Genomic DNA, 27,787 nt, shown 5'->3' on the forward strand with positions numbered 1-27,787 from the left:
ATCACAGGCAGCTTGCATCAGGGTGTAAACTTTCACCACTGCAAACGGGTTGGGACGAAGTTAAACTTCAATTGACCTCATGTTAATTGGGCAATTATGCACATCTTTTGAATCCCGTTTTTACTGGTACAACCTGTACTGGTTTCTACTGATGTTCATTTGTATTCCTTCGATAGGATCTACTTTTTTAAAATAAGATATTAAAAGGCAAAATAATCTTTAATTATAATTAATATAATTATTAAATTTAGAGGGAGACGGTTAATTCTTACAACTTAAATAAGTGTGCTGGGTTGTTCATTCTAAAACACTAATTGATGAAACTGTGGCAGATTGGCAGAGTGATCCTGCACTCGGAACTCTATTGGTCATTTTTCCTGGCCCTGACAGAGACCTGGATCACTCCAGAGAACTCTGCTACTCCTGCTTCCCTCTCCACCGTCTACTCATTCTCGCACACCCCTAGACCATCCGGGCGAGGAGGGGGGACCGGACTCCTCATCTCGCCCATGTGGTCCTACCAGGTCCTTCCACTAGAACACTTGGCCAGATATGCGTTTGAACTCCATGCTGTCACGGTCATCATTCCTATCAAGCTCTCCATTGTGGTGATCTACCGTCCTCCAGGTCCCCTCCGTGACTTCTACGACGAGATGGATGCCGTCCTCAGCTGCTTTCCTGAGGATGGCACCGCACTCGTTATCCTCGGCGACTTCAACATCCTGCCAGAGAAGTTGCACTCACCTGAACTAACCAACTTTTTCGCCACCTTTGACTTAACACTTACCCCTTCTCCTCCCACACACAGGGCCGGGAACCAGCTTGACCTAATATTCACCAGGTCCTGCTGCACCTCTGCTCTCTCCGTTACCCCGCTCCCTGTGTCTTACCATCACTTTGTTGATTTTTCTCTCCCCTTGAAATCCTCTCCCTCCCTCCTCTCTAGTTCCCACATTGTCACCACTCGCCGTAACCTCAAATCCCTCTCTCCCTCTACGTTTGCCTCTACTGTTCTGTCTTCACTACCTTCTATCGAACGATTCTCTCAACTATCTACAGATGAATCTTCAGACACTCTGCTATCCTCCCTCTCCTCCTCCTTGGATTCCCTCTGCCCCTTCCACTCCAGACCAGCGCAATCTTCACCTCCCCCGCCTTGGCTGTCCCATCCTCTGCGGACTTGTAGAACAAAGTTGCGAGCAGCTGAGAGGAAATGGAAGAGATCAGACTGTCCTAATGATCTATCTCACTATCTTTTCCTTCTTTCAGATTTCACCTCTTGTGTGTCAACAACCAAATCTGCCTTATACCGGAACAAAATCAACTCCTCTCTCTCAAACCCCAGGAAACTGTTTTCCCTGTTCTCGTCCCTCCTCAACCCTCCCTCATCCCCACCTCCTTCCTGCCTCACTGCTGATGACTTTGTTACCTACTTTACCCAGAAAGTGAAGGACATTAGCTCCTCTTTTATCTCTCCCTCCTTCCGTCCCCTCCTCTGTCTTTACCCAATTTAGCCCTCTCACCTCTGACGAGGTAAACAGAATAATAACATCTAACCATGCCACCACCTGCCCCCTTGACGCTATCCCCTCCTCTCTCCTCCAGGATGTCTCAAGCGAGATCCCACCATTTCTCACCTCAATTATCAACTCCACCCTCACTTCAGGCATTGTTCCAGCGTCTTTCAAGACTGCCAGAATAAAGCCTCTCCTCAAAAAAACAACTCTTAATACCACCGACATCCAGAACTACAGACCGGTATCTCTTCTTTCATTCCTGTCTAAAACACTGGAAGGTGCCGTTGCTAACCAACTGTCCTCCTATCTCTCATCTAACAACCTCCTTGGCCCTCACCAGTCAGGTTTCAAGAAGGCACACTCCACTGAGACGGCTCTTCTCGTGGTGACTGAGTCCCTCCGTGCTGCCAGAGCCTCGTCCCTCTCATCGGTTCTCATTCTCCTCGACCTGTCCGCAGCATTTGACACGGTGAACCACCAGTTCCTTCTTGCCGAACTTGGCATCGCTGAATCTGCTCTTTCCTGGTTCACATCCTTCCTGACGAACCGCACCTATCAAGTGACATGGAATGGCTCCTTGTCCAAACCTTGCACGCTTGAAACTGGTGTCCCTCAAGGCTCTGTACTGGGGCCTCTTCTGTTCTCCCTCTATACCAGGTCTCTGGGCTCGGTAATTGCATCACACAGCTTTTCCTATCACTGCTATGCTGACGACACTCAGCTATTTCTCTCTTTCCCCTCATCTGATAAAACCCTGATTGCAACACGCATATCGGAATGTCTGGCGGACGTCAGCACCTGGACAACTGCCCATCACCTGAGGCTTGAGCTCAACAAAACCGAGCTCCTCCTAATCCCAGGGAAAGATTGCCCACACATGGACTTACTGGTCACCGTCGAGAACATCACTGTATCTCCCTCTCCAACTGCCAGAAACCTCGGTGTGGTATTGGACAATCAGTTATCCTGCACTGCAAACATCACTGCGGTCGCCCGATCCTCACAAGGGAAGCAGCTCAGCTTCGTGTCCAATCACTGGTCATCTCCCGCCTCGACGACTGCAACTCACTCCTGGCTGGACTTCCTGACTCTGCGATTAAACCTTTGCAGCGCATCCAGAATGCGGCAGCGCGCCTCGTGTTCAACCTACCGAGGTTCTCCCATGTGACCCCCCTCTTCCGGGACCTCCACTGGCTCACTGTAGTAGCTCGCATCAAATTTAAGACGATGGTACTGGCATACAAGGCAGTTGATGGAAATGCCCCTTCCTACCTCCAAGCATTGCTAAAGCCACACACCCCAGCTCGATCCCTCTGCTCAACTACCTCAGCTGGACGTCTGGAACCGCCATCGCTAAGAGCTAGCAAAGGCCGTTCAGCAAAGCCACAACTTTTCTCAGTTTTGGGACCTCAGTGGTGGAACGAGCTCCCTGCCGCTCTCAGGACCGCAGAGTCGCTCACTACCTTCCGAAAAAGACTCAAGACTCACCTGTTCAGAGTCCACCTCGACACTGCATAGCCAACCCCCCCCTTCTGGCCACCATTGTACACTGTATTGTATTGTATTGTATTGTATTGTATTGCATTGTATTTTATTGTATTATAGTACTTAACTGTGTAGCAACTGCAGTAGCTGCTATCATGGCTGTAACACAGGGAATTGATTAGCCTAGCGATTGTGGTACTTGCACTTGGTTCTATGAACATCCTTTCTGTACCGACAGCGATATATTGATGCACTTCTGATGACAAATGTACTTATTGTAAGTCGCTTTGGATAAAAGCTTCTGCTAAATGCCCTAAATGTAAATGTAAATGTCATTTTAAAAATGTTTTTGATAAATTAATCAACATTAATAATTAACAATAATAACAGCTGTTTGTAATCAACGGCTGTTGATTACAAACAGCGTAACGTTACTATGGACACGGTGGAGTCCCTTGGCTCAAAACTTTTGGCTGATTCTGGTCAGCCAAAAGATAGATAAATCTGTTTGGTGATGAATGTGTTTGGTGATCATCTATCTGGTCTGCACTGGATGACTCACCATCGATTAATTCTCATCTACACGTTTTATCAAACACACTGAAACGGACAGAGACACATTCATGCAGACACACAAACAGAAACATGCACTCTTGCTCACGCACACTCACACAAACACAAACACACACACAGACACAAACACACACTTGGTGAGTCATACACACACACACACATATACACACATCATGAGCATTAAGCTCTAATAGCTCAATTGAAGCTTTGAAGTATATAGAAATCATGTTCCACTGCAAATGTGAGACAATGTTCAGTTCCACCACCAAGCTCGCTAGTACAAAACCAAGATGGATGCCAATTGAACAAGAAAAAATGAAGCTCAAATAGCTCAAATGAGGCTGAGAAGTACTTAGAAATTATGGGGTTACATTTTAATGGGGTTCCATAAGATAGCAGCTGGCTAAGGAGGACGAGTGGGTTGTCTGTTACTGGAAGGTTGCTGGTTTGATCTCCGGCTCACCCTAGACAAGTTTTGATGTGTCCATGAGCAAGAAATCTAACCATCCCTGCTTCATACACCGTTGATATATGAATGTGTGAATGAATAGAAAGATGAAGCAATAATTGTTAAGTATTTTGAGTGGCCACTGGTCGGAAAGGCTCTATGTAAATGCTGTTAATGTACCATTTACCAATAATAATACATTTTAGTTATAACATGCCTGTATAGGCCTGTATACTGTTATAATTATGAATCCTCACAAATCAAGAAAGACTTGATGAGATCCTGTCAAATTTCACAATTATTGTATATAATTGTTCTAGTATACTACACGTGAACAATCCAAAAATAAACAAGATAACTTTTTTTGCCTGAATTTGTTTGTTTTTTATTAGCGGTTTATTTGTTTTGATTTGCGTGACGAGACGACTGTCACGCAATATCCCGAGTTTGTGATCTCAATCATGGGATATTGCCCAATAGCCCAAGATAGCAAACCAATCAAATTGCGCTATCTTAGGACGTTCACGTGTAGCGTACTAATTACTTTTATTTGTATCCCTGTATCCCAAAAATAGAAAACTACGATAAAATGTATCTATATGTAACGCATCAGAGGGTTGTAATCGTTATGTTTTAAATTAATGCTTTCCTGATCAGATGCCCTTGAAGGCAGAATGATCTTGGCAGCAGTTTTCTAGTGAGTGTGTTTAACCTTTCATCAGAAACACAAGCCGTCTGACCAGGCTTCAGATAATCAAACTGAGAAATGAGCTCAATTAAAAGCCCATCATGCTTATATGTTATTACGTTAAACTGAAAGGGGGTGACTTTGGCTCAAAAGTTTGGGGCTAAAGCATATGGGGTGCTTTCTACACTCTGTAATTACATGCTGAATAATTCACAAATGGCCAAATTCTTCAGGACGTTATCGAGGTGCAGTACTGGGGATTGGAATTAATCAGCTGGCGTGGTTTATAACCAGCGCCTCTAAATAATGTGTCCCGCCGCCTGTCCTGGGGTCGTGTTGGCTTCTCTCCAACATAGACTTCAATATCTCAGCAAAAAAACGTTGGCGCTTAAGACTCGGGCTGTGGCTGATTTTGAGGGAAAGCATCCTTTCTGTTTGAGTCGTCATCAGTGTTTGTTTTCACCCTTGAGAGTTAGGGTTTCCTTTGAGTAGTTACGGGAAAAGAATTTGGCAAAGTCAACTTCAACCACAATGAAGCCACAAAAATAATAAGGTCACTTTGACATTAGCCCCGATTTCCATTCTGTCTTGTGACACTTTTGTTATACAAGACGAGCGTAGAGGAAGAGCCCATCAATTTGGGCCATCCCAAAGAGGGTGGCACTTTAGCTGTGATTGGCTGGATTGGTATTGACGAGAATCAAAGGGCGGAATGGGAAGCTTGATGGACCAACGCTAGGCTGCTACCACAAACCTGAATGCAAGTGAGGGAGCTGAACTGGTGGAGTTTAAAGTCAGAAGTGGTCGGAGTGCTGCAAAGTCAGATACAAACTTCTAAAACAGATTAAATAATAATGAATAAAATAGTGTGCTGTTGAATCACCCCATCTATGAAATGTCACTTTTTCAAATTGATACCTACAGCCATCCAAATCGTAACCCAAATATTTGTCATATATCTGGAATGCTTCATGCTTTATACCTGCATTAACATCCAGGGATGGCTTTGAGTTCAAAACCTCATCAACCAATCATATCTAATCTAATATGTGTTTTCGTTTTGTATTTGATAGATTTTCTTTTTCTTCTATCTGACATCCTTTATTTAATTCCACAAGCCTATTTTTTTATTTCAGTGAAAATGAGTGATCTATTTTTTGCCTCATTAGATTTCACTCACTCCATTTCTCTGCTGTCTGCAGATCTTAATTTCTGCCATGACAGTTGACTATTAATAGAGATGGCTTTCATTACTGTCGCCATAATCATCATGGCCGCCCCAATGCAAAGCTTGGGTTGAGCCACAGGGGGTCACAGGGGGGTAAATCCGGGGCACGTGTCGTGCCAGTGTGATGAGGTGGTGATTATCCAAATAAACGGCTCAGGGAGCATCTTCAAACATCTTTTCAACCTCACAGCAAGAAGTGATTTTTCTATTACTTTCTTTGCCTTTTCACAGAAATGCAAAGAGCACAAAGAGAGATACCAAAAAAATCTTTGAATATATAAATGTATTTCATATTCGCCGTATTCAAAAGATTTTATTCATACAGTCGGATCTGGTTTCTGTGATGGTTGTTTTCTGTGAAAAAGTGCTCTTATGAGCAATCTCAGATTGCCAGCCAAACAGCAAAGCAAAAGTTTGGTCTGTTTCTGTGTGATCCTGTTTGCCCTCCGTCAACACAAAGCAGGGGTGGCCAGGAGCTTTATAAAAACAATGAAGTAGACTAGAAGCCGAGCTGCTTCCCTTGTGAACTGAAGAGACCAATGACTCATTGTCAGGGGTTTTAGTGGAAATTCGTTGGTGAAGGACGTTTCAGTACAATTTCTAGGAGATGAAATGCGTGTTTAAAACTACAAAAAACAAATGGTGCTTCTGACAACTGTAACTTCTGATGATGTTATATTTCTGTTGTTTTGCGTCGATGCGCTGTGGTGCTAAGGACATCTATCTCACTGAGGTTATCAGCTTTCTAATTGTTGAAAGGTCCCATGGCATGAAAATCTCACTTTATGAGGTTTTCTAACATAAATATGAGTTCCCCTAGCCTGCCTATGGTCCCCCAGTGGCTAAAACTTGCATTCTGTGTAAAACGAGCAATAGGTGTTCTGCTTGCCTTTGAAAAAATGGAGGCTCAAGCGCGCTGATTTGGAATGTGGTCCCATATGTCGTATTAAAGGATCTAAGCTCCTCCCCTTTCTCTGCCTGGCCCGCCCAGAGAATTTGGCCCACCAATGAGACACGACCGTGCGAGCGCCACATGTGTGTGTGTGTGTGATTACACACAGTGTTTGCTGTTGATGTTATGGCGCATAACACGTCGGTTCTTTGACGTCTCTTGTATTTCCACAACGAGACTGTAGTTGGGGTTATCTCAGCCATGGTTGAGAAGGAATTGGGTTAAGGAACTTTGGCTTTGACTCCCTGAAGTATGAACTGCGACATGCTGCCTGCCGCCGGTTGCCGCGAGGCACCACCGCCGCGAGGCACCACCGCCGCGAGGCACCACCGCCGCGAAGCACCACCGCGGGCAGCGGGCAGCGGGCAGCAGGCAGCGAGCGGTTCAGTCTACTTCAAATTGCTGTGGAAGTGGAAGAACCAGAGACGTCGGAGAACCCGACGAAGTCGTTTGTGATTCATAATATCGTCTGGAGGCGCACACAGCTTGGCCATGATAATATGTATTACATGATATAGATATCTATGTATTATATGATATTATTTAGAGCTCCAGGACTGTAACGCCAGTGTTGTACACGCTGTTGGTGTTATGGCGCATAACATGTCGGACTCTCGTCTCTGGTATTTCTACAACGAGACTCGTAGTGGGGGTTATCTCAGCCATTGTTGAGAATGAATTGGGGGAAAGGAACTTTGGTTTAGACTCCCTGAAGTACATGAACCACGACATGGAGGAGAAAGGGATAATAATATGATATTATTTAGATATAGTGCTCCAGGACTCCTGGAGCACGGCTAAAGGCTGTTTGCGCCTCGCCATACACCACTGTAAACAGAGCGCTTGGCACCGTGGCTGCAAGCTGCTCAGGGCCACACCCCCATCCTCCTCCTTGACCCGCCTCTCTCCTCCTCATTTGCATTAAAGCTACAGACACCGAAACGGCGCATTTGGGGTAAGCTCAAGGTGCGACTGGCTCGTAGTGGCTGTAAATCTGCACCATGGCTGAATTTCGGGAACGTCTTCAAAAACTGTGTTTGGGGCCTACTAATATCTATATTAAAGCATCCATAAAGTAGCATGCCATGGGACCTTTAAAAAAGCTACGTTAAACAGCAAAACATACCAAGTCATCAACACCAAGAGCATGTGACTGGAATATAGTTCATTTTGGGGATCATTGCCCATCATTGACTTTATTGATTGTTCTTTAAATGTGTTTAAACTGGGATTCTTGGCTAGGTTCAGCACTATGTTTGGCTATCGGTTTGAAGGGTGCTGTATAAATTAACTTGTGAGTTAAGATCAAGGCCTGTTTGGGGTGTGTTCAAGATCACATTGACATAAAGAGTGAACGTTGCTGGCCTACTGATGTTTTATTTTTGGTTGTGGACTGTCGTTTTATTCCATCTGCTATGCAAACAAATGCTATGGAACCTGCTACAACTATATGACATATGAACTAGGATCTATAATGACATTTCTCTCATCACTACAGTCCAAACATTGGGCATAATATGATGTTCTTATTACATGTTATTATGTCACGGCTCATGCACAGCCATGATCTTTTACAATCTAAAGGACAGGAGGGGAATGAAAGTAGTTCAAATAAGTCACACACAAAGGTGTGTGTACACGCAACATGTAAAGCCCTGTCTAACACAGCTTCGACATGACTTGTAACCTTGAAATCAACTCAAGAAAGAATGATCAGACGCCACGTTGGTGCCTGATCCACGTTTGTGCCACGCACAGCGCTGTCGACAACAGCAGATTTATTAGATGTCAGCTTAGGTTGGGGGTGTGGGCGGGGGGGGAGTATGTTTCAGTATTTATTTTATTCGATTTGTGCATCTTGAGTCACGGCGGTGCTTACACCACCACACATTTATTCATCTCGTAAGGTAAAAGCCGTTGGGTTGGAGTGCCAACGCACTCATCCTGCTTTTACCCTGGACTTAGACCTTGTGTGTGACAGGATACTTTGTAAAGAGAGATGCTGATTATGGATAGAAGGGGGTTACGTTGCCCTGATACTATACGCAACAAGAGAACGAGAGATGCTAATAATGCAGCGTATATTTACCCTGTGCATAGTTGATGTTGTTTTTGTTTTTGTAAAGCTCAGGTAATCATTCCACATTCATCAGACACTTAATGCTATCGGGGGGGGGGGGGGGGGGGGGTTGTTATGCTGAGTTTAAGTGAAAAAGACAAACAACTTCTCTCCATTGTTCAGTAAATAGTTTATTCTAAAAATTATCTTGGGCCTGCTTTCCTCTCCTTCCTTCTTTTCTCTCCTAACGATTTTCTGGTGCAAACAAAATAACTGCTGAACTGGGCGTGGCGCGGTTATATAACGGAGGCTGTGATCACCTAGTTATCAGCACATCAGTCGGACCTGGCTCTGAATTTTTTTCCATTATGCAGCGAAGGTAGAGGAGTATATTCTCTCTGTTCTCATGCCTTCATTGACAACTGGGTTCATTTACTGCAGCCGGTATAGGTCGGGGCTCTTCACAACACACAGTTAAGTATTGGCAGATGGACTTATAGACATGGAGATAAACAGATGTTTATACCTCTGACATTTTGAGAGCAATGGCATTAAAAATTAATCAATGATTGTTTTGTTTAGTCACTGGAAAACAAAACTAGGTCATTGATTTTGTTTTCTGCCAGGCAGAGAGAACAATGAAATACTCACATGGGATTTATTCTGAATACTCAATGTGTGCGTGTTTGTGTGTGTATGTATGTGAGTGTGCGCGTGTGTATGTGTGTGTGTGTGTGTGTGTGTGTGTGTGTGTGTGTGTGTGTGTGTGTGTGTGTGTGTGTGTGTGTGTGTGTGTGTGTGTGTGTGTGTGTGTGAGTTTGTGTGTGTGTGTGTGTGTGTGTGTGTGTGTGTGTGTGTGTGTGTGTGTATGTATGTGGGTGTGTGTGTGTGTGTGTGTGTGTGTGTCCACTATGCTATAGAGCCAAAGTGCAGATACGTTTTATGTCTTCTCATGAATATTCATAGGATGGATAGATAATGTGTTAAGCAGCAGCACACGGTGAACAACACGGAGCGGGGTACTTTGCAGCCGTCGTTAAGTTTAAGTGACTCAGGGAAAATGTGGTGCTACGCATGGTCAGCCACTGTGAACAGAATGTTAATTGTTTGCAAAATATGGAATTGTTAAATATAGCCCATGATGAGCGAGGAGGAGAGGATGCACTTGCGGTTCTAATGGTTCTGATAATGGCTTTTATCATGGCCAGCGGTCGAGCTGAGAAGGTTGGATTTAGGACAGCACAACCGCCACTCAAAGGTCGCTTTGACTCTTTATAGAGAGACAATATTTCAGGGTGTCAACGCTGTTCTTATCTGTAGTAGGAAGGACAGATGGACAGACAGACAGGCAGACAGACAAAGAGGAAGACAGATATGCAGGAGGACAAAAAGATAGACGGACAGACAGAAAGACAGACAGGCAGGCAGGTAGGCATACGGACAGAATGAGAGACATACAGACATAGACAGAAGGAAATACAGATGGACAGAGAGAAAGGCATGGGGGCAGGTGAGCAGACAGATAGTCGGACGAGTAAGACAGGACATGACAGGAAGGACCAAACGAACAACAGGCAGACAAGACATGAGCTGACCTGACCTCACCTGACAGACAAACAAACTAAATGACAGAATAACATAACAGACGGAAGGAACCTACCAGACACCAGGCAGGTCTGCTCGCAGGCTTCTATGGTCTGGAAGTTGTTGTCGTTCCCGCCGCAGCCGCCGTACTCAAAGAGGCGGCAGCGGCCCACGTCGATGTCGAAGAAGAAGTGGTCCTTCATGGCCTTGCAGGGCCCCGCGTCCTCCTTCATCACACACAGCTCGTTGAAGATGAAGGGCGCAGCCTGGGCCTCTAGTGCTGGGTGAGAGAGAGAGAGAGAGGGGGGTGTCAAGTGAGCGAGGACACTGCCACGAAATTCCGATATTTAGTAATTTTCATTAATTTGTGTTGAGGAATGTAAAACAAATTAACCGGTCACATCCGCTATTCTCTCCTGAATCACGGATGCAGGCCTTACACTTTAAGCAGACAATACAGAACACTTTAAGCTAAAAATAAAAAGTTAAAACGGCATTTCACCGAGAAGTGTCTGAAATAAATAGCTCGAACCAGAGATCTGATTCACATGTTTGGCAAGAGAGTTTGCAGTCAGGTGAAGACACAGATCTGATCACAGATCCAATCATAAAAGGCCCACCGTTAAGACAAGTGAAACCGATGCAAGGGATATTGCCTCGGCTTAGGTGTGGGTCTTCAGCCATCACAAAGGAATGACTTTTGGTCTAGTTTTGAAGGGATAACGCCAGAACACAACTGCAGCCCGGAGATAAGCGGATGATGTATCCTGAGTGTTATTGTTTGAACATCCCTGAAATGTGTGTTAGTGGTTGACAGTTAAGTCAACACTCTTTCCATCCACACACACACAGGAACAAAGAAGGAGTTGACCTTGCACATACACATGTATTTGTGTATTTATATCTAGCAATGTGCATCACACTATTCCTCCTACACATGCCCACAGCACAACTGCACTCATAAACCTGCACGTATAAACATATAATCCCACACGCACACACACACACACACACACACACACACACACACACACACACACACACACACACACACACACACACACACACACGCACACCTATACGACTGTGTTCCATGTTTACTTTTTCCAACCTCATATACAGTATACAATTTAATTCACAAGCAAACCAAAAAACAACAGACGCACACACACGTACACACACCTACCTCCTAACAGTGTACACTGCATATAGTATATTAGATAAGGCACCAGCAGCACTCCAAAGAACACACAACCGTTCCCCCACTCCGTCTCCATTACTATTCCTAACACGCGTCTCGGGGCCAAGCCGCAGAGACTCAGGTCCCTGCGGCAGTGTTGGCCACCACCTCTGCGGGGCCCGGCGCCCCCCCCCCCCCCCCCCCCCTGTCAACGTGCTAAATCACCGCCTCTGCACGGCGTGGCGTAATGGCTTTCCTGAACATCGGCTCCCGCGGCTGGCCGACCGCATTCAGGGGGGATCTGCAGGGCCCTCCACTGAGGCTCTGTGTCCAGCCGATGGATGGATGGATGGATAAGGGGGGGGGGAGTAGCGGTCTTGGCCTCTCTCCCCTTGAGGTAAAGGGAGAGCACGGCTCCAGAGAGCAGAGACTGGACAGAGAGATAAGGTGGCCCGGGTGCTTATTTCATCCCCAAGGTGACAGGGGATGTCCTTCATTGCCCTTGTTGCAGCGCCGAGCAAGGTCACAAGGATTTGTGATGTTTCAAGTTATGTTAATCAACCTCTACAGGTATAATATAGAAAAAAAATAATAGTATAAAACATATATATATATAGACTGGAGTATATTGGTGCATATGTGTATGTATACATATATATGTGTATATACACATATGTATGTATTAGAGCTGTCAAGCGATTAAAATATTTAATCGTGATTAATCGCATTAATGTCATAGTTAACTCACATTAATCGCGATTAATCGCAAATTAGTTTTCTATGCTCGATATCCCTTGATTTCTTTGTCCCATTAATTCTTCTCGTTTTAATTCTCTTATCAACATGGTGAAGTGCATCGGCTTGCCTTGTGCAAATGATTTTTTATTGATAACAACATTGGCATATACTGATCAAAACAGGAAGATACAAAAAAAGAGCCTATAGTGCAATTAAAATCTAAGCAGTCGTTTAGACTGCTTTGAACAAATGTCATTTGAACATAGCAGTCAGGCTACTGCTTCTTTGTTTTGAGCCAAAGAAAATGTATTATTATTTTATTTTATTTTTTTAATAAAAGATTTGCGTTAATCGCGCGATAAAAAATGTGACGCCGTTAAAATTGGTTTGCGTTAACGCCGTTAATAACGCGTTTAACTGACAGCTCTAGTATGTATATGTAACACTATCTGGTTTTGTTGAAACATGCGTGCGTTCCAACATCCGTGTGTTTTGTTTTGGAGCTTGGGTTGGCTGTAACATTGAGTAATATCTCTTAATTGACACGGTACTCAGTTCAGTCATATCTACTGGGATCCAATACAAACAATGATTAACAAGGGGTGGATTCCATCTCATGCCTTACAAAGGTCAACGGTATGACTAAATGTAGTGTGACGTGACGCCCGTCATGCCAGTCAGCAACAAACAATACCAGTGAGGTAATGAGCTCACACAGGTACGCCCACACAAAACCCCTGGCACGCAGACACACACACACACACACACGCACGCACGCACGCACGCACGCACGCACGCACGCACGCACGCACGCACGCACGCACACACATACATAACTCTCACCCTCCACCACCACCAGCAGCAGCTCATCCTCTCTGCCAACCCCCTATCCCATTAGGTGAGATGACACTACATTTGATTTGGTTCAACTTCCACCCCCATGTCCCCAGTCTACCTGTAGGCGTCCTTGAGCAAGATTCCTCAAACCCTACCTGCCCCCTGATGACATGTATCTAAAATTCACGCGATTCTTTGAATAGTGAAAATAGTGAAAATCATACTTTGTTGTCATTGCAGTGGTTCAATAGGGCGAAATACAGCATAAAATAGTAAAAGGTAGCATAAAGTGCATGATGTTTTTTATTTTCAGATTCAGGTTATCAGGAAGGGGTAAGTGCAACTCACTCAAGGCTAAGAGTAGGCTGTGTGGACATTGGGAATATAACCAAGAACCTTTGGGCTTGGAGTCCCTAACCACACCAGAACAAGTCCACCGTCAAGCCATCTTCTCGACCAGGTAAACATACCTCTGTGCATTTCAACATTCTCAACATTTCTTAGCAGTCTTTGTTCATATTTCTTTAACTTTCCCACCAAACGGGCCTGAAAGCTGACTCTGTTGGTGGAGAACAACGCCGAAACATACCGAGAAAGGGGATAATAAGGTGGAGTTGGAGACACTATGATCAAAAGGGCGTCAAACAGCCCGGTGTCTTTCTTTGAATGAGATGAGAGGGGAAAACAGGATGCACTTATGGATTTCGACCCCTCAGAGTCGGGACTCTACGGGCTGCGTGTTCGCGGCGGGATGATGTGGAACATGAGAACCATTACAGGGCTGTCTGCAGAAGACACATGACCCAGGACCGCAGCGCCTTCCAAAGCCAACAAATGTTGTGGTGTTGCTGACGGGTTTTCCCAGCGCTGGGCCAAAGCAAAACACAGCTCCCTGCACAGGAAAATGGGTTGGACTGAAAAAACACAGAGAACAAATACAACACGTCACACACACACTGACTCACATGCACAACGACACACATCCCATACACACGCACATGCACAAAGACACTAGGGCCCGACCGATATTGATTTTTGAGTGCCGATGCCGATTATTTTCAGAGAAAAATTACGATTACGATTTAATCGGCCGATTAAAAACAAAACAAAAAAAAGTATATAAAACGTAGTTTTTGATACCTTAAATATACTTTAAAGACTTTTGACAAAATATGTGAATTGAATGCAGAACCTTTGAGTGTTTTAGAATACATTTACAGTCAAAAATGAGTAATGTAAAATGTAAAATAAATAACTAACTCCCAATGTGCTGCGCTCGTGAGCAGTGACTAACACGTGCGTGCTGAGCAGTATGGTCTCACCGTTAGAGTCTACAGTATAACAAATTAACATGGCCTGAGACCTAAAGAAAAACAGGCACAACATGCTCAAACAACGCGTCTTGTGTACATTGGTGAGGTGAGCGCGCAGCTGCCTCAGCGAGCGTGCTTTCATGTTGTACGGTAAAATTCCATCTCCTTTTTTACTCCAGCTAAAGTTGTTAGTTAGCAAGGCGAGTAGGAGCGCAATCTGCAGGATACTAAGCGCAATAACATTTCTAAAAAATAAAAAAAATAAAAAAAAATCGGTTGTAATCTGCGTCTTTTTGGCAGATGCCGATTATTTTCAAAAAGGCTATAATCGGCCGATTAAATCGGCAGGCCGATGAATCGGTCGGGCCCTAAAAGACACACATCACATACACACAAGCAAGCACGAAGACACACATAATACAAACACACACACACACACCCACACCCACACCCACACCCACACACACACACACACACACACTTACAACATAAACTGTGAATGCCTGAATTTCTTATTCCAATTATAAATAGGGCCAACATGGTACAAAATATGCCTCATTCAATAAGTTTTGACAAGTCACATTCTTTCACCATCAGCTACATCCATTTTCCTGTTCGGCTGAGTGCGTGCTAAACCCAATGCGGGATGAAATACTTGTTTTCCGACCATACTATTCTCATAGACATGTTGAAGGTAGGCAGTAGACATCACTGCTTTCCTAACAATGAACCAAGCATCATACGTCAGCAGCATCACGATGGGCCCTGGGGGGAGGAGAATGGCTGGGGGGAGGGTGTTGGGGGTGAATGATGGGGTGAGGAGGCTGAGGGAGGATGATGGGGGTGGATGATGGGGTGAGGAGGCTGGGGTGAGGATACTGGGATGAGGATGTTGGGGGGAGGATTCTGCGGAGAGGGGGATGGGGGCGAATGATGGGGTTAGGATGCAGGGGGGTGGATTTTGGGGGGAGCATGCGAGGGTCTCCCGCAGCGTCTTAGCTTGTTAAGTTAAATGTCAGAAGAAGGTCGCCACAACGCCGGGTTTGTTTCAGGCAGAGCCTCCGTTGTAACGAGGGCCTGGGAGCACAAGAGGAACAGCGCTGGAGGCTTGAGAGTGCAGTCGGAAACAGCGATATTGTATCACGCGTTGATTGATCCGGGAGGAGAGGAGGAGAGGAGGAGAGGAGAGGAGGAGAGGAAGAGCAGGGGAGTAGAGACGAAAGGAGAAGATATAAGAGGAGGGAAGAGGAGTTATGAGAGGAAATTAGAAGAGAAGAGCGTAGGAGAAAAGTGAGGAGACAATAGATTGGAATTAGAAGAGAAGAGGAAAACAGTTGAATGGTGCTTTAAGTAACCACCTACTCTAAGTAAGGCATAACAATGGCTCCATATCCCCCCCCCCCCCCCACATACACACACACGCGCGCGTGCACACGCACACACACACACACACACCGCCCACCTCCCTCGTGGTAATTGGTTATCACACGACTGCAGACCATAATTGGAGCAATTATGCAGGTGTGACAGCTGGAATGGTGATGGCAGAGCGACTGCTGCATTAGCTGTCACATTGTCAGATTCCGGAAAGCACAACGAACTGAATCTAATTGACATGTTTAAGCAGCACGGGTAAGTGATGCGTTTACTTAGGTGACACCACAGTAAGATCCAGTAGCAGTCCCATCCTGGGCAAAATGTAGTGCTCATCTAACACTGAGGTAATCCCATGATGCAATGCGAGGCAATGTTTACCATCCCTCAGTTCGAACCGCGTTGATACCGAAAGTCAAAGCTGAATAAAAACAGCTGTTGAATTAACAGCTTGATGTCATTTTTCATATTGAGGATAGGATTTTTAAGGTGGAAGAGTTCATAATAAAAGATTGTCGCATTCCAAATTAATAAATTGAAGATTCAATGATGTGGAAACTTTGTTGCTATGAATTTCAATCCCCAATATTTGCAGTCTAACCTGCAGGTAACCTTAAACAAGATGCCCTCAGCCATACCTACTCCTTAATGACCTGTATCTGAATTCACTGTGGATAAAAGTGTCTCCTAAAATGACTCGATATGAATAGTGAGGGCTCAGGAACATTAGTAATCTCAGGAACATTTCAACATATAAAGGAATCCCTGGTCTGTTGGCCAGTCAGACTAGATCCAGGCGCCATAAGTGGCCGCCGGGATCCCATTAGAGTGAAACAGCACAGAAACATTGCCTTATTGGTCCCTGTGATTTTATTATCACATATATTGGCCTATCACTGACACTGTCACAATGTGAGTCCATGCTGCTGAAACACTATCCCATATTTGTGGTCCCAAAGAACTCTGGCACCCTTTCAAGGAAGCAAGAGGATTGTATATGCTGGGTCAGGGAGTGACATTCATGTCGTAAGAGTTGAGGCTATTTTGAACTGGTAAAACGCTTACGCCAGACAAGGCCTTCCAAAATACTTTCCCTCTCTAGGGTAAGTATATTGGAAAGCCTAATTTCCCACTGTGATAGGACTCACATAGAGCTAAGCGATTTACCAGTTCAAAACAGACCCAACTGTCTGACATGAATGTCATCGTTGTCAGATAAGCAAAGCTCTAAACTCTGCGCCATGCAGACAAAAGACCTGCTGCTGCTGCTGCTGTTGAGTCACTGTTGTTGAGTAAATGTGGGTCTTCACGGTATCGCAGTGCGTTCATCTGTCAAGCTATAGGATAGAGGCCACGGCAGAGTATCGCTGTAAATCACAAGGGGAATTTGGGTTGCATAATCCTATTGTGAGTGAGTGAGTGTTTGGTTGTGTGTGTCAGGTGCGTGTGTGTGGTTGTGTTTGTGTGTGCAGGTTTGTGTGTTTGTTTGCATGAATGTGCCTTTGTGCATAAGAGTGTGTTTGTGTGTGTGTGTGTGTGTGTGTGTGTGTGTGTGTGTGTGTGTGTGTGTGTGTGTGTGTGTGTGTGTGTGTGTGTGTGTGTGTGTGTGTGTGTGTGTGTGCGTAGTTGAATGAGTGTAAGTGTGTGTGTTTGTTTGTTTGCATGACTTTGCACTTGTGCAGAAGTATGTATTAGGCTAAGATTAGATGTACTGTATCAATCCCAGAAGGGGAATTAGGGTGTCCCAGAGAACAAAAGGTCAGGACAGTCATAAATATATATGTAATAGTTTTAAGGTGTTCACATTGATACCAACAGTATACACTTCTGCCCAAACATAGAATTTTCAAGGAGTATTTTTCAGGACCACTCAGGACTCCAACGAGGAAGAGAGTGCGGTAAAACCAGATGGATGTCCGGTGGCATATCAACTGTGAGGGGGTGAACCCGAGTCAATCAGGGAGAAATTGGACGCATCCTAGATGCTTAACATAAATAAAGGACTGCCGTTGGCAGATCCTCGGTTGCGTTCTTCTAGGTCCGATTCCGCAGCGACCACACTGACCAAGAGCGATTCCCAGTCGTGCACATGTAAACGTTGGCAGTCCACGGTCGAATGATCAAAGCAGAAGTCTACCACGCTTCAAAGGGGTTCTTTTTTTTTTGAGGGGGCAAATCAAAGGGAAGCCATCTGTAACATGTCCCTGTCTTTGCTGCTACTTGTAGGGCAGCGATTGCTTTTTGACATAATAAGAGAGAGGTCTCCTGCACACTGACAATGAGTGAAAGAAATGAGGATGGGCCATTGGTTTCTCTTTCTGTTTGTGTGCGTATGTGTCTGTGTGTGTGTGTGTGTGTGTGTGTGTGTGTGTGGCGGGGGGGGGGGGGGGGGGGGGGTGAGAGAGTGGGTGTATGAGAGAGTTGGAGGGGGAGTTGCAGTATCTCAGAGTGAGAGATAAGTGTAAGTGGATGTATGCTGTAAGGGCAATAGCCGGTCAGGTCATGCCCAGCCCTTTAACAAAGAGCATGGCAACATCTCTCTCCCTCCGGAATAGAAGTACACTGTTTTTCACACTGAGGTCAAAGATGGACAAATACAACTTTACACCAAACCGATGGACTTTTCATTTTCACCTCGACACACTAAATGAAATCCATCCCATCATATATTAACAATCACATCTCTCCCCCCACTGCAGCCAAACTATTTTTATGATCAAAATGCTCACAAAGAGACCCATGCAATTTTAATCAGAGCTAACATGTTAGCATGAGGGGGGTAATGGGGGTTGTAGGTTGATGGGGGGGCTGCGCTGAGCAGAGAGTTAATTGTGGCCGCTCCGCTCGCTAAGCTAACTCACTCCCCGTGTCCGCGTGGCACCAGTCTAGGCATTCATTATAGGCCTTGTCTTTGCCACCGATAAGCCCCCGAAGGCTTTTAATTTTACTTTCACTTTGGAACAGCCGGAGACTTCAACAAGCATTAAATCAATCACACCATGGCTTTTTGTGCCTTCAGCCCTCATTGCCACAGATCTGGCAATTGCAATTTCACATGGTTTGTGTTTATCAGCGGTTGTGTCGTTTTTTTTCCTGTATCCACCGCAGATGCTGCATCTGTGGGTGAAATCTCTGGCCTGCCCTGACCTCTCCTGCCAATAAATCTGAGCTGAGGCCCTTTTTTGTTTGTATCTCACCTGGCATCGCCAGATAATAACACAACGGCACCCGAGACGGGGGGGGAAATGTCCTCCCTCCCGCACCAACGCTTCTGTCAATCCACGCTGACATTCAGTAAAGTGCAACGCCGTGGCGACCAGAACCCTCCCACACACACGCTAGCAATTAGAGGACCACGGCGGGAGCCTGCTGTGCAGCCGATCGATGGGGTAAAGTGGGCTTCCCCTGGTGGCATTAGGCCTAAAAAAAAAAAGTTTGGTTCCTGTTGGTTGTCAGTTGAGGCCATGGGTAGGTAGGGAATTTATTTTATTTTTTTATTTTTTTCAGCGGCAGCGAATGATAGGTAGTTCGTTACAATTTAAAAACGAGAAAACGCGCTCATCCTTGTACAGAATGAAGAGGTGCTGTACAAAAACGTTTTTTATGTTTTTTTTAAGCTCATACAATTATTTGGGTCGCACATAAATTGACAGGGTCGGTCGGAAACCGGAACCGAACAAATTTTTTTTAGGCCTTACGGAGGCTGATGGGCTGATCCAAAGCGCCTGGTGACACGTGGTCATTTCCAAACACTCTGGAGAATTCAGACGTTTGAGAATTCGGTTCGACGCCCATGCGAAAGGTTATACGGTGTACCTCTCAGGGGACCTAGAGTAGGACGCTCTAGCTCAGGGGTCCGGAACCTCAAGGGCTGTACTCGGCTCTTTCAGCAAAGGCCTGTGGCTGACCACCAAGGCTTAAAATATACTTTATTATCACAATTAAATTACATTTTTACACTGAATATTGTAAAAGTGAAAGAAAATGAAATATGACAAAGTATTATTTAGAAATTAATGATTTGGTTTAACTATTTCCGGTTGTTTAACGTATTATACTATTTTCCGTGTATACTTAGGAAAAGGTTTTCCACTCCTCTGAGCTCATTAATGACGCGTGGCAATATATTAAAGTGTATGCTAAATGACTATGTAGTAAACACAAAATGGCCACCGCTCAGCTCCAAAGAAGCATATGGCGAACATTGGGGTGGACATCAGTTGGCCATTCGTTATACAGAGCTGTAGGGGATGTGGGGGGAGGCCGATATCGAAGCACCATCTGCCAGACACGATGTCCCATTTACAAAATGCTCCACGAGTTATTCATAGACTCACAAGCCAAGACAACCAACATGATTCACAGAAACGTGGGGGCACTTAAGCTCCTTGCAGAAGAAAAGTATTCATCACGGAAAATCCATGGTCTAATTACTAACCTTAGTGGAGTATCAGTCAAGAAGTTCCAAGTGACAGATACGTTTTGTGTCTACTTTAGTGGCTAAGCGGGGCGATAAAAGCAGACATCCACCAATTTCTAAGACATAAAACAATGGCTGGCCTGTTGATGCTTGTCTTTATTTCTTGTTGAACGGTCGATGAGGGCTCCGAGGTATACTGGGTTCTTATTAATTATGTGTGGTAAACTTGTTCAAACTGGCATCCTTGTCTTCTTGGTTCAGATCTCTCACGGCATCTGTGGCTTATTACCAGTTTTAATACCTCAGCACCATGCAAGTTGCTACTCCTCAATGTCCGTCATCACACCAAACTCACATCGTTATTTGCTAATGTATGATGATTGACGCGAAAAGTCATCAACTACAACAATGTAACTTCAGGAAATCGATGTAGGTAGTAAGAGGTCCAGACTGATCTGTGTAGCGGAACAGAATTTCATCAGGATTGTCTCCTGGCAAGGTATTACTCATATTTCTCATTCTCATGTGACGCCACGTATTACTGTCTTTATTGAAATAGCATAAATGAAATGTTCAGTACGTTGACAAGCTACTTTTGTTTCCATTTTCCATTTGTCCTGGAGCCTGAGGCAGCTTTTGCATAAACAGGTTACATTGCCGTTGTTCACATTAATACCTTTGCTTGACGAGTTCTGTGTGACTGTGTGAACTGAAATGTGATTGTTTCATATACCTGTATATTGCCTGCAGTGTGCTTCAAGCTCCGGTCCTTGGTCGTTTCTCAGAAGTACTGCATCAAATCCCGAAGTCAAATCTATCTTAGATACGTTCCATTTGTCTCACTCCTGACTTCCTCTCATCAAAGTGCTTGGAAAACACAAAAGGCATGAGAGGGAGAATCGATGCTAAAATATTTACTGGCATTTAGTGACAGCCTTGTGGAATCATTACATTGTCTGGCTCTACAAAAGAATCAATGAATACAAAGATAGCCATATTGCAGAATTTGCAGTTTTTTGTGTTATTGTGATACATCCGGTTGCATTGTGGATTCGATGCAGGGTGGTTCTCCTTATTTCAACTGTCCTTCAAGTGAATTCAACTCGCACACAATCATCCTCAAACTTTCAAAAGGCTGAACTTCCACTTAAGATGGAAAATCACCAGAATGTGTCTGGTCATGTTTTCACCGACTCTATATTTCTATTGACCAAAGAGAGTTGACTATAACGTATGAATGTGAGAGAAGCCTTCCGAGACGATGGCTCTTTGACACAACGGCTCTAAGGGTTTGCATAGCCACCAACGGGGTCTTTTCCGGCAGTGGGGATCGATGGCCTGAAGAATGGGCCGAGGGCAAAAGGCTTCATCCAGCCTTTTGCAAAATGTCACGACTCCAGCAGCGGCCGCTGTAGATGATTAGAGGAGGGGGTCGATATACCAGACTGATCTTTGCCTTTCCTGTTCCTTGGGCTGCCACTCAAACAATACAGATGAGACGAAGAGAGCCGTGCTAGTCACTCCACTGTGGTGTGGAGAAGCGCTCGTTCAAAAACATTTGCACCCTCCTCCCTCCTCCTCCAACAAAGAGGAGGAGGGGGAGGAGAGGAGGAGTAAGATAAGGGAATTAAACCACTCATTTTCTAATGAATGGATGTTGTTAGTTTCTGAAGGACAATGTTTTCCTCCAGATTTTTCTGTTTGCTTTGTCCTCGGTAGACAAAGCTTGTTTCTTTCCCCTTTTTAAATGAATTACGTGTGTTGCTGTATGAAAGCAGAACCGCAGGGACAGATGTCAGAGAAGAGACGGAGGATAGACGAGACAAACCGCTGGCTAGAGGGCCCTATCGCACACCCTACTGGCTTCTATCAACATCAGACGTTGCTTTGGCCGCCTCCTTTGATGCCGGGTCCAAAATAGGGCTGGGATAAACGATTATTTTTTAAACGATTAATCTAGCGATTATTTTTGCATTTCGATTTTTTTCGATTATCGATTATCTCCCCATTAATTGACTAATAGCAATCTATACATGTTGATTTACATATCTGAATGAAAAAAATATGAATTCCTTAACATTTCAATACATGTTTATTGCCTTTAAATTCCAAAATAAAAGTGCAAAGTAATGCACATTCTTAGAATTCTACGGTGCTCGGTCATCTGCAGCTGATACCGGGTGGCGCCTCTTCAGGTGCTGGTGAATTGCCGTGGTGCTAGAATGGAAAGTCATCTCCATTTTGCAAAGACGACATATATCACGGAATCGTTTCCTTTTACATTAAAGAATTCCCCTACTTTAGAGGAACGAGTGCGTGGCGCCATGCACTTATGAAAGTCTGAGGAGCTGTCACGTTAAAATTGTACCGGGGGCGAAAATTGTACCGGCTTACGTCATCAGTTGTTGACAACTTGACAACTGATTTGATTGGGTTGTCCGTTGCCGGGCAGGTTTCAAAAAACATTTTGCTCATGTTTCCAAAGACGAAATAACATAATACAGACAACAGATCGCTAGACAACACTTGTTTTTACTTTATATTTGTATTGTATTGAATTGTTTAATCGAATTTAGCTAGTAAACTGAGTGTTTAAAGCAGGTTTCAAAAACCATTCGCGCTTATGTTGCCGAACACCAAATAACATAATACAGATAACGGATCGCTAGATAACACTTGTTTTTACTTTATATTTGTATTGTATTGAATTGTTTAATCGAATTTAGCAAGTAAACTGAGTGTTTAAAGCAGGTTTCAATAACCTGTCTTGTCACGCTCAATGAAGGAGTGCAATGAACGAGCATGAAAGTTCGCGAATGTTCAAGAACCTTCCTACGTCATTCGACGCGATCGCCCGTTGCCAGGCAACAGACAATCGCGTCGTCTGTTGCCAGGCAGGTTTGGAATTTGTCAACAACTAATGACGTAGGCCGGTACAATTTTCGCCCCGGTACAATTTTAACGTGACAGAGCCACTCGCGTTGCTACTACGCTCCGGCGCCGCCCATCTTTTTTTTTTTTTCTTCTTTTTTTTTTGAATCGACGCGCATTTTTCGCCTCGACATAATTTATGCGTCGACGTCATCGATAACGTCGACGCGTCGTCCCAGCCCTAGTCCAAAACATATCGCGTTGTGATAATCTAAAAAAGTCTGATACAGAGTCCATGTGTCCCACAGTGCCCATATTATCTCACATTTCAGTGTTAATCCACTGTGTTCAGCTCCACGTATAGAGAGTTCTTGCTGACACTGTAATGTTCAACAACCACCTGAAACTCCCTTCCATTTTCTCCAGCCTTCTTTGGTTCTTTGGTTTGTTTGGTCTACCTTTCTTTCTTTAGCTGTATGCATATTTCGGTAAGAATGTTTATACATAAATATTATTAAAAATCATGTGTACCTCATAAGTAAAAGGGCACTCCTCTAATAAGTTAGTTAGCTAATAGCTTTAATAGAGAAATGGAAATGGTAAAGGCCTTTTTTCCACATGGTCTTTCTACACGCTTTCTAAAAAATATTGCTTCTTTAAAAAAAGGTCATAGCCAGTACTAGCTGTTACATCTAGTGTGAATATTTGATACAAGAAAGGAGCATAACATTAAGTTAAATGGAAAATGTGGGTCAAGAAATACAATGCGAACCTTTAGCAGCCCCATTTTGAGTAATTACAGTGATTTTCTGTTCTGTAAAAGGCTTCAATTGTAGCCCATCATATTAGAGACCACTGGATAGGACAAAACTTTAATGCACTGGGTTTAGCCACAGGTGAAACAGTATAAAGGCTCAAACATGTTATCGGAAAGACACACTTTTAAGATGCCTTTGTGTGTCAGAAAAAAGTTTTGTCAGCCTGCTTGTGTCTAAAAGGCGGGCTGGGCTCAACATATGCAGGGCTATACAGGTGGTTGTGTGAACAACCCCCAAAACAAACTTATTTTGCATCTGTGCTCCAGGCATCAGACAATAATTAGTGGAGAAGGTTAGAGTCTCGGTTGGCCACTGAACCAAGCCAAAAACCTTCAATCAAAGCTTATACAAGGCAAACAGAAAACAGCTCGGTTGACTCCCGATATAAATGTTCTGGGTTCGATCCCGCAATTTCTGCAGGCAAACTTGCAAGTTTAGTTGAGCAAGAAGCCCTGCTCTGTAATGGCATGTTTCCAAATTCTCTGTCTGTAGCTGAGGATAAAAGTAGCTGCTAATAAACTACTTCTAAGAGTAATGGCCACCACATTCAACGGCACAAAAGTGTGTAGTTCCCATCTCTACAACAACAGCCGTGGTCAAGATGACCTATTTCAGGGGTCATGAATGTCATCTCTGTCCTACATGTGGATCATAGAATCATTAGATACAAGGGTGTTTACAGAAAGCAATGTATTGCGTGTGCACAGACCAGCAATCATGTCGCAGGCTTCAGAAAGCTGTCGAAACACATGCACATCGCCATGCCAACCAGACCCCTTGGGGATAGGCCGCTGTGACGCAAGAGCTCTGCACAGCCCCTCACTCTGGGACACAGATCCAGTAGAGATGATTATAATAACGTGTGTTCCTAGGCAGGTTATGGTCTGTGTCTTATCAAATGTTGTCGTTTAGCAAAAACAATGATGCAGACACCGGTCAGGAGGAGCAGGTACAGGTGTAGGTCATGCTGGAGACATCGGAAATCGAACCAGGTACCTTTGGGATGGGAGTTGAATAACTCTGCGAAATAAGGTCCTGCCTGGCTCATCATTTACAGTTAGTCATGTAAAGTCACTTCCTTTGAATTTTTTTTCCAAACTGACCTTTGGAAAAAAGTTCAGACTCACGGAAATGGCTGAGAACAAGTAGACGGCATTGAGTGTCTAGAAGAAATTGCAGCAAAATAAATATGTTTATTAATTATATTATAATGTTTTTTCTGTCGCCTTGTGTATCTCTATGTTGTATTGTATCACATGGAACATTTTATTGTGAAAAGTAAGAAGTGAAATTGAGAACAAAATATTTTCGTCTAGTTCAGGAAAATCTGTCTTATCGCATCAGACTGATTTGCTTCCAATTTGGTTCTCTCTAATTGAATGTGTGGGAATGCTTTATAGGGAATTAATAATACAAACTCGACCAAAATAGAGCATGTCTGTTGTGCTTGCACAACTCATTGTGGTGGCGATGACTCCCATGGGTCATAAAATTGAATTCCTAGATTACAACTTACACGCAGGCAGCACTTGGACATGTCGGAGCCTTCTCTCAGTCCCTTACAAGGAGGTAAAGAGAACCCAATGAGTGCTATGCCGCCAACAAGTACAAACTCATTCCTTCTCCATACATCTGTTTTACCCCTTTTGTAATTCCACGCCCAGCAGATTAACAGATAGTCAGGTGCTCTTTGGCACACAGCTCCTCTACTCTTTAACATTTATTCGACTTCAGCAAATGCCAAGCGACTTTGTTACATTGTTGTTTAGATGCATTTACGTCAAGGTCAAGGTCAGCTTTGTTGTCCATTTCCACACATGTACCACACATACAAATGAATCTAAAAGACGTTTCTCACTATTCAACGGTGAAAGAGATAAAGTGCACAGGCACAACAGATAAAGACAAGACATTTCTTCACACTAAAGTAAACAATAAAGTGCACAACAGATTAAGACTTTTACTAATCCTAAAAGGATAGTATAGCCCAAAACAACAGTCTACTGTTTGGGGCTGCAGCTCCGTAGACCGCAAGACCCCAGAGGGTTCGAACCTAAAACCTTTTATGTGGGGATCGACTTGGCTATTCTGACCAACTGCACAACATGAACATGCGATCGCCTCGTCACAGAACGCTGGATGATTGGTTGCATGATCACAAACATTAGCTGGGCTTGTTATCTTTCAGGGTTTTTAGCAGCGCCGTGTTTGATTTGTTCAAACGTCTACCTGTGGTGTTCTTGACCCGACACCGCTGGGTCTTCCAGCTGGAACACGTTCAGTGTGCCAGGAAAAACCAAACACAGAGTGAAAGAAAAATATGTACCGGCGGTTTGGTTTCGTGCAATTTCATGTCTTTTATCTTGGTGTTTCTGAAAAAGGCTTCCCAGGTTTTCCGTTGGCTTTGGTTTCATCATAGCTGTTTTCCTGGCACACAATGATTTTATGTTGCTGCTTAGTTTACACATGATGTGAGGGTGACATGCTCCAGGGGAAAACAAGATCATTCTGATGCGGGCAGGAACTAACTGTGCTTTTGCACGTTTCACACAGGAAATTCTGAGAAATAAGAACTTGGGCAACATAACTGAGGCTGACAAAGCCATGCGAATGAGACACATGCACAAAAACACACAGAAACGTATACAAACAAACAAAAACACACAGAAATTCAAGCACACATAAACACATACAAATACACACCAACACAGAAATACAAAACCCAAACACACGGATGCACACGAGGAAATGCACGAAATGCACACATGCAAAGAAACATACACACACACACACATACACAACCACAACTTCTTCCAGCCATATTTAAAAATAAATGTCAGTTCTTTTATCACGAGACAAACATACAGCAAACATATCTCTGGCTGACTTGGTGAGCAGGACCACAGAAACTGCCGTTTCCTGAAACCCTACACTAACACACAGTGTTTCCTCTTCAAGATGTGACTCATTTTATCATGTCCCTCTGCAGATGACCCAGTGACTCACCATGACGACTGTCGCCATCCCACCCTGTGTCCATCTGTGTGTGTGTGTGTGTGTGTGTGTGTCAATGAGTCACAAGGGCCATTGGAGCAGTTGCAAAACAGTCACTTAATGATGGGGTTAATGTTCAACAAGGAAGAATGAATCGTTGTGAAGGTTAAAAGGGATAACGAGTACATTAAGGTGTGTAATTAACAGTCAAGCCCATGACTGTCCAACCATGCAGTATGGCTGGCAATATATTAAAAGGGTTTTCGGTCATCCAAAGGCCAACACATAATGCTCACCCAGGTCCTACAAATTTAACTTTACACAGTAAGAATACGTCAACACATTTCAATTTCATACATTAGCATTTTCTTCTTCTCTCTCTGCCGCACACCCTGAAGTGAATCAACTCTCTGTCATCGCCCAGGCACAATAATTGGGTCAAAAGATCGTCTCTGTATTTAACTTCCATAGCAGCGTTGTGACAAAATAAAAATAAAATGTTGGTTGGTAAAATAAACTACCAAAGTTAATGTTCCCCACTCGTTTGGACTCAGTTGACCTTTATCATAATCAATCAAATTAAAATGGCTATTTTTCTGTGTATGTATGTAAAGATATGATATAATATATGAAATATGACATGTATTATGAAATATTATAATATAATAATACATTTGTTGAATACAATATAAATGTAAATGTTGGTTG

At 44.0% G+C, this 27,787-nt stretch overlaps 1 protein-coding gene across 4 annotated transcripts in view; it reads right to left on the minus strand.

Annotated features, from left to right (window-relative positions):
* The window catches only part of tfpia (tissue factor pathway inhibitor a), a 45,955-nt gene that overhangs the window by 12,530 nt on the left and 5,638 nt on the right, over positions 1 to 27,787 (minus strand). For all 4 annotated transcript variants that reach the window (XM_060039769.1, XM_060039768.1, XM_060039767.1 and 1 more), the window contains exon 2: positions 10,611 to 10,814. In XM_060039769.1, the coding sequence (XP_059895752.1) occupies positions 10,611 to 10,814 (204 nt within the window). The remainder of the gene's footprint in view (positions 1 to 10,610; positions 10,815 to 27,787) is intronic.

The sequence above is a fragment of the Gadus macrocephalus genome, chromosome 20 (genome assembly GCF_031168955.1).
Source record: "Gadus macrocephalus chromosome 20, ASM3116895v1".
Lineage (NCBI taxonomy): Eukaryota > Metazoa > Chordata > Actinopteri > Gadiformes > Gadidae > Gadus > Gadus macrocephalus.